General features: G+C 44.0%; 1 protein-coding gene across 5 annotated transcripts in view; it reads right to left on the bottom strand.

The window, feature by feature from the left end:
- Window positions 1–8,112, bottom strand: part of TEAD3 (TEA domain transcription factor 3) — a 168,411-nt gene that overhangs the window by 80,097 nt on the left and 80,202 nt on the right. For 4 of the 5 annotated variants that reach the window (XM_033918921.1, XM_033918922.1, XM_033918924.1 and 1 more), the window contains exon 2: window positions 2,774–3,028. In XM_033918921.1, coding sequence (XP_033774812.1) covers window positions 2,774–3,028 — 255 coding nt within the window. Of the gene's footprint in view, window positions 1–2,773; window positions 3,029–8,013; window positions 8,036–8,112 lie in introns of those variants that run through there. The other variant, XM_033918926.1, reaches the window with a different exon arrangement.

Raw genomic sequence — 8,112 nt, 5'->3', positions numbered from 1 at the left:
AACCCAACGGAGGTTTTCAGTCACACGCCTTTTCTGTGATGATTTGGTAACCAGGTAATCTATATGGCAAAAATAACAACCAAACCAGCAAATCAAGTCAGGCATGAAAAACACTTAAGAGAAAGAGAATGAGATAATAATAAAACCAAATACAGACAGAGGTGACAGAAAGAAAAGTCTAAACAGTAAGACGGTGAGAAAGGCACATACACGGAAAGAGATAGGCACACTCTGAAAAGAAAGATTACTTATGACAACAGGATGGAAAAGAAAACATAGATAGAATGAACAGAGAAATAATAATAATAATAATAACAGCTTATATACCGCAATACCGTGAAGTTCTATGCAGTTTACAAAGATTAAGCAAAGGTACAAACTGATTGACTTTAAGAGGGGAGGAAGAAAGAGGGTTAATAGGACAGGAAATCCATTTTTGAGGAGAGAGTGATCAATAGAACAAGTTAATCGCTATGAGGAGAGACAGGGGAGAAATATCTATAGGAAAGAACATAAGAAAATAAAAAAGGAAAAAATAGACTGAGGTTCAACAAAAAAATTATTCAGACTAGATAAATACATGTGGATGACCAAAAAAAAAACCCCACCCCAGAGGAGGGAGAAAAAATGGACAGAGAAGCAAAGGTCTATGGTGCTTCAGTAGGCAGGGAAGAGGAGACAAGATGAATCTCTAGGATGGTCTTGCATCTACCAGTGTGCTGGTTAGGCCAATTTTTACTGTACTCACTATTCTGGTGTGCACAAAAGCACCCCACAGGAAGTGGCGACTTTGAACATTCTTCTAATCCAGTTTGACCAGTGTTGGAGCTCCTGTGAAAGCAGAGTTAACATCCCCTGGCACTAGAGGGAGCCCTAGCCATTGTGTGGGAGTGCATTGTCTCATGACTTCTACACTCTGGGAACTTCAGTCCCCAAGGTTTTAATTAAAATACAACATGCTCTCAAATAAACATATCATAACCATAAAACTCAAACTCTTCCCATGGCCTATTTCGTGAAACGATGTACTCTGTGGTTTCACTATGTCATTTGTTATCTGCTTGGAGGGTTCAAAGCTTCCAGCACACCTCTTGCTGAGACGTTCGCCAGTCGCCATGACAGTGAAAAGCAGAATAAGTCTTTATTTACTACTACTAATCATTTCTTTGAGATTTCAGAGGAATTATTTCAATATTTTGCCTGTGTCAAAATTGAGAGATGGGGGAAAAGGAGACCCTGGAAAAACAAAAGCCTTCAACATTCCGAAAAGAACCACTGAAAATAAGCACATACATGTAAAGTCTCGATTTCTGAGAACAAACCACAGCTCTGCTACAAAATGAGCTGCCAAAGGAGTCTGGACATGGCTGTGAGGTCTCTAAATGACAACGAGCTATAGCCACACATCCCAACAAGAACTTCCTACTATTGACACGTCCCTGGCAGTTTACAAGCCAGAGAAACACTGCCACATGCATGTGACATTACTGCATTACACCTGTGCATGCTCAGAAGCCCTCCAGACTAGGGTTACCAGATGTCTGGATTTTCCCAGAAGGCTTTTCAAAACCCAGCAACTTGATCACTCATGACCTAGAACCACTGGACCATCAGGTGCAGGGCTAGTAAGTCCTGGGTGATGGTGCTAGTGGGGTAGAAAATGACACGGGGACAGATTTGTCCCCGTCCCCGCAGAAACTCAATTTCCCTGTCCTGTTCCTGCAAGTTTTGTCACTGTCCCTGCCCCATTCCTGTAAGCTCTGCCTTAATCACACAAGCCTCAAACACTTATGTAATGTAATGTAATACTTGTGCAGATGAGGGCGGAGCTTAGGCATTGGTGGGATGAGGCATTATGACATCACAATCTGAGCTCTAGAATGTTGCTACTTATGATTTGAAAGTGTTTGAGGCTTGTACAGATGAGGACGGAGCTTGCAGGAATGGGGCAGGGACAGGAAAAGAACTCGTGGGGAAGGGACGGAATATGAGTTCCCGTGGGGATGGGGAAAAATTTGTCCCTGTGTCATTCTCTACTGAGAAGCACTGATCTAGGGTAGCTAGCCTTAAAAGACTCCATCTCCAAATTTCCACAGCTGCTTTGTATTCTTATGGATAGTTTTCTGATACATATATGCTTATATCATAGCTGATACCATACCATTCACAATACGTTTCATATACATTCTGATTATATCATAGCTGACACAGAAAAGCAAAAGGAACTGGTGACATTCACAGCTTCTGTGATCAGATGATCAATGATCAGAATTAGAGGCTTGACCGAAACCAGTAGTTTTGGTTCCGGCCAAAACTGAATCCACGGCTGAAATCCGCCACTTGGTTTCGACTAGAACCAGCATCGCTCCTGCTTATGACAATTCCAAAAGAGGCCGGCCGCAACCTGGCATGGCAGTCTCATGAGGCTGTCACAGAAAGTCATGACTGCCATTTTTACAACACAGCCAGTGGGGGGCAGGACTCTTGGGCTGGAAATTCCTCCTGAAGGCCTTGACAGCACTGATCTGAATTTGATTGGCTGAGCAGCATCTGTCTGTTGCCTGCTCAACCACTAAAATTCAAAGCCTTGCCCTCAGGGCCTTTAAGGGGTGGGACGAATCCCCTGAAGGCCCCCGACTGCATGACACTGAGGACCGGTTATAGAGTGAGGAGACACACATGGATTACTGAAAAAACTGGAAACCATTCTAAGGCATTTTGAGAAGCCCAAGCACAGCAGCCTTTGATGCAAAGACAAACAGATCTCACTCACCGTACATCTTCCCCTCATCGGACAGGATGATTTTGCGCCTTCCACAGGGGGGGTAGATCGCCAGGGCCTCCTGGAAGCTCTGTTCGATATCTGGACTCCACACCCCTTCGGCATCATTGTCCATACCCTTCTCCAATCCATCCTGCCCGTCTTCCCGCCCCTCTCCGGGGCTGCCATTGGCATTCCAGCTGTTGGACGCTATTGTGGTGGCTATTTTGGGCTCTGACCCTGAGCCCTGAATGGCAACTCCAGAATCTGCAAGAAACACACGGAAGGAAAGGATTAATATATATATTTTCTCTCTAGTACTCGATGGCTGGAATTGTACTTTCAGCCTGCTAATCTAAAAACTTGTGAAAATATTAATGAAACTTCGTCACTTGATAATTAAACGCCATTGTTGGCACTATTTAAAAATCCTGGCCACTGTACTCGGATACTGGCACTGAATATCCAGATATAAGGTGCCTAGGGGCAGTTATCTACGAACCTATTTTCCCTCTAAGCCAGGGGTGTCAAAATCCCTCCTCGAGGGCCGAAATCCAGTCAGGTTTTCAGGATTTCCCCAATGAATATGCATGAGATCTATTTGCATGCACTGCTTTCATTGTATGCTAATAGATCTCATGCATATTCATTGGGGAAATCCTGAAAACCCGACTGGATTGCGGCCCTTGAGGAGGGACTTTGACATCCCTGCTCTAAGCAGAGCGAGTGAGCGATTGTTCTTACATTTTAAATGGTTGTTACATAGTTACTCACAAAAATACTGACCTGACCCTACTTCCAAACAAAATTAAACTATAAAAAAATGAATTAACTAAACTAAATCAATTACCGAGTGAGTGAGTGTTTGATTTTTTTTTTTAAATGTGTGTTATGTAAAGAAATGCATTGCTGATACTGGGATCAAAAATTATTGGTTTCAAAAACAAGTTGCTAATATGAAAAAAAAAAAAATTGCATGCACTCGGCCACTCCTTAGAGGGAGGGTTCATAGTCAGTAGCGCGTGACGACAAAGGCGCGCCGACGACCCAGCGCAGACAACTGAGCGCAAGGCGGAAGCGCACCGAAGAAAAACAGTATTTTAAAGGGCTCCGACGAGGGGTGTGGGGGTGGAACCCCCCCACTTTACTTAACAGAAATCGCGCCGGCGTTGTGGGGGGTTGTAACCCCCCTCATTTACTGGAAACTTAACTTTTTCCCTCTTTTTTAGGGAAAAAGTATAATGTGGGGGGTTACAACCCCCCAAACCCCCCACAACGCCGGAGCGATCTCTGTTAAGTAAAGTGCGGGGGTTTCCCCCCCTACACCCCCCGTTGGAGCCCTTTAAAATACAGTTTTTCTTCGGCGCTCAGTTGTCTGCGCTGGGTTGTCGTCACGCACTTTTGACCTGTCACCTAGAGGGAGCATTGCTAGGTACCAGTGACATTCAACCAGGAAGCTCTGGAATGAGAGGGCATAGGATGAAGTTAAAAGATGATAGGCTCAGGAGTAATCTAAGGAAATGCTTTTTTACAGAAAGGGTGGTAGATGCGTGGAACAGTCTCCCGGAAGAGGTGGTGGAGACAGAGACTGTGTCTGAATTCAAGAGGGCTTGGGATAGGCACGTGGGATCTCTTAGAGCAGGGGATGTCAAACTCAGGCCCGCGGGCCAAATCTGGCCCACCGTGTAATTATATTTGGCCCACGAGAAAATGTCTACTAGAGCTGGCCCGTTGGGTATGTCAATGTAGGTCAGCTCTTCACGATGTATGTCAGTTGTTTTTAGACGTTTCACTTTTATTTATTTACTATTTTTAATTGGGTTTTAATTCATCATGGGACCATCGATATATTTAGGGTGTTTTCTTCGTGCCACTTGTTATTTATGAATGCGGTTGTGACAATGGCGCTTGTCATGCGACCCCCCCCTTTTTAAATTGCCGGCGTTTTTCGAGTCGGTTTCACTTTCTGTTTGCTCTGCTCAGAGCGCTACAGATCGTCTCTACTAGGTAAGAGCCACCATGGCTTTATTTCAGTCTTCCTTTTTATTTTTAACTAACTAAACTAACTAAACCTTAAGTTTATATACCGCATCTTCTCCACAGATGTAGAGCTCGGCACGGTTTACAAGAACTTAAATATAGGAAGAGCAGAATAAAGGGTTGGGGTTACGTAAAGGGGGGAAGAGAAAGGATTTGGGTTGCGTAAAGGGGGGAAGAGAAAGGGTTGGGGTTGCGTAAAGGGGGGGAAGAGAAAGGGTTGGGGTTGTGTAAAGGGGGGGAAGAGAAAAGGATGGGGTTGCGTAAAGGGGGGGAAGAGAAAGGGTTGGGGTTGCGTAAAGGGGGGAAGAGAAAGGGTTGGGGTTGTGTAAAGGGGGGGAAGAGAAAGGGTTGAGGTTGCGTAAAGGGGGGAAGAGAAAGGGTTGGGGTTGCGTAAAGGGGGGAAGAGAAAGGGTTGCGTAAAGGGGGGAAGAGAAAGGGTTGGGGTTGCGTAAAGGGGGGAAGAGAAAGGGTTGGGGTTGCGTAAAGGGGGGGGAAGAGAAAATTACATTTTTGTGAAAAGCCAAGTTTTCAGGTGCTTACGGAACAATTGGAGGGAGTTCAGGCTCCGCAGTGGGACAGTAAGATTGTTCCAAAGCCCTGTGATTTTGAAAAGGAGGGAACGTGCACATAGTTATTTTAAGTTATCTTAGGTTCCCATAAAATATTAGCTGATGGTTTTTATGTTTTCTATAGCCTATTGCCACACTGCGACGGTTGACCACGTTTATGTTTACACTCTTTTACTTTCTTTTGCCGAATCTTGTCCTTAAACATGGTTACGACCACGGCACTTGTTTTATTGCCTCGTGGATTATAAGTTAGCCCAGGTTCATGTAGAGCTTTTACCGAACCTGGACTAACTTCTAATTCACGAGGCAATAACACATGACTTTCCTGGACTCCTGAGGAAGACAGTATTGTTGAAACACGGATTGTATTGGGCCCAAAGTTCCTAGTGGATTGGGTCCTTCATACTTTTATGTGGATTGTTAAGTTTAAATTTTAATAAAGCCTATTGTATTCTTGCAATTTATTAGTTGATATTTGAAGAGAAGAAATTGTTTAATTATGTAGATTTTATGACATGATTTGTTTTTATTTTGTGTGTGTTTTAATTGATGTAAACTGTTTAGTTTTTTTTTAAATGGTATACAAACATTTTAAATAAATCATTTTCAGTGGCATCATCTGGTAATGTACTTTTGAAAATCCCAGGAGAGTATGTGCAGTGGTTAAAGCTACAGCCTCAGCACCCAGAGGTTGTGGGTTCAAACCCACGTCGCTCCTTGTGACCCTGGGCAAGTCACTTAATCCCCCCATTGCCCCAGGTACGTTAGATAGATTGTGAGCCCCCCCCAGGACAGACAGGGAAAAATGCTTGAGTACCTGAAAAAATTCATGTAAATCCTTCTGAACTCTCCTGGGAGAACAGTATAGAAAAATGAATAAGTAAAAAGATCACCTGGTCAGAGGGAGCCACCCCTAGCTAGTTATCTCCCACTGAATATCAGCCCTACGAAATTTTTATAAACTAATTAAAAAAATATCTATAGACCTGCAGAAGCCCCTTCTCACCCACCACTGACTGGCTCCCATCAATTTTCCTTCGAAGCTGCCCGCCGGGTCCCAGGACATTATGGGCTTCAATTGCTCTCTTCATTTACACGGCGTAGCCTCATATGACAACGCTAGAAATGTCTATTATTCTTCCATTGTAACCTCCATTCTTTATATCTTTTGTAATCCGCCTTGAACCGCAAGGTAATGGCGGAATAGAAATCTCTAATGTAATGTAATATAAGACAGGGGGAGCAACACTGACCGAAATTTAACTGGAAGTATAAGCACAACTTCCTGGCAAAATAGTGCTTCCACCGACTATCTCAGCAGTGAGAAAGAAGTGAGAGCTGGATGGGGCAGCCAGTGCCAGATTTAGACCTGGTGAGGTCCTAAGCTATATAAAGCTCGACGGCCTCTTGTTAATAAAGTGACACCATATCATATATCCTAGAAACAATACGTAAATGGAATTTTAAAAAATAATTTTAGTGTACACTGATACAGATTGATATTTATGTAGATATAAAATGCTGACAAAATTAGCAATCTGGATCACTTTTATTAATTTAGGCACAAAATCAGAAAACTCTCAAATGTTCTCGTCACTGGAAGCTTGAAAACAGAAAATTTATGCTTAAAATATTACCTAAATTCATTACGCATGAAGCCATTTTAAAAGGACAGATGAGAGCAATTTCACCTCTCGAACATTTAAGTATGATAAAAAGCCACCTAAAATTTTTAGACACCCCCCCCCCCCCCCCAAAAAAAAAAAAAAAAAAAATCTGGACTTTTGTGAGGCCCCTGCAGATTGTAAGGTCCTAAGCTGTAGTTTATTTAGCTTACAGATAAATCCGGCACTGGGGCAGCCACTGGTATATCTCCAGAATACAGGACACACCCCCTTAGTACCAAACCAAACATCACAATGTTTAAAAAAACCAACCTTCTCTCCATAGCAGTTAGATCTGCACCAGGAAAAGCAACATGGGGTCACAGTAAGCTGCTTGCCCAATGTCTGCAGCTGCTTCTCCCCCCTCCCCCCCCACCCCATATATCCCAACAATGTCAGCAGAGCAGCTGAGAAGACAAGAGAGCACGCGCTCGCTGGGTCCCACCCTTCCAGCTCGCCATTACACTGCTCATGTAAACCGAGGAGGGGGGAAACAGAGAGAGGCACCGACGGAGGAGAATCAGAGAGAAAGTAAAGTGCCACAAGAGTGCCACAACTTGATTGTGTTACGAGTTTGATGTTCAAACAATTTTTATTGATGACCATCAATAAGTGCAAAGGATAACATCTGGACCTGGAAAGGCCCAGTTGTCCCTTAATTCCTAACCCCCTTCCCTTAAACCTACCTATAACAATTAACACACAATAACCACAAAGCTCTATTTTGGTAAAACCGAGTCACAGCTCTGTTTATTGAACAAATTAAACAGTTAATTAAAACAAAATCAAGCTACCAGAAGGATACCCAAGCAGCTTTTTGCCCGTGACCCCGTCTCAGCCCCAGCAAGGGTATGGGGGTGGCAGGGACCTCCCTGCCTCCTTCGAACGGGTCCCCAGCCCGCCTGGGGACCCCTATTCGAACAGCTGCCTACCATCCACACATCTCACGATGAGCCAAAATTGGTAGCTCGATACCCACCCCTGCGAGCTCAGGGCTCCCACCTCCAGGAACCAACTCCATAACCAAGAGGGAGGGTGGGGAAGCAGCCACGAGGACCCGAAAAACCTTGGTCCCGAA

Source organism: Geotrypetes seraphini, chromosome 13 (assembly GCF_902459505.1).
Source record: "Geotrypetes seraphini chromosome 13, aGeoSer1.1, whole genome shotgun sequence".
Classification (NCBI taxonomy): Eukaryota; Metazoa; Chordata; class Amphibia; order Gymnophiona; family Dermophiidae; genus Geotrypetes; species Geotrypetes seraphini.
The sequence above is the reverse complement of the archived record's forward strand: the minus strand, read 5'-3'. Positions and strand labels throughout refer to the sequence as shown.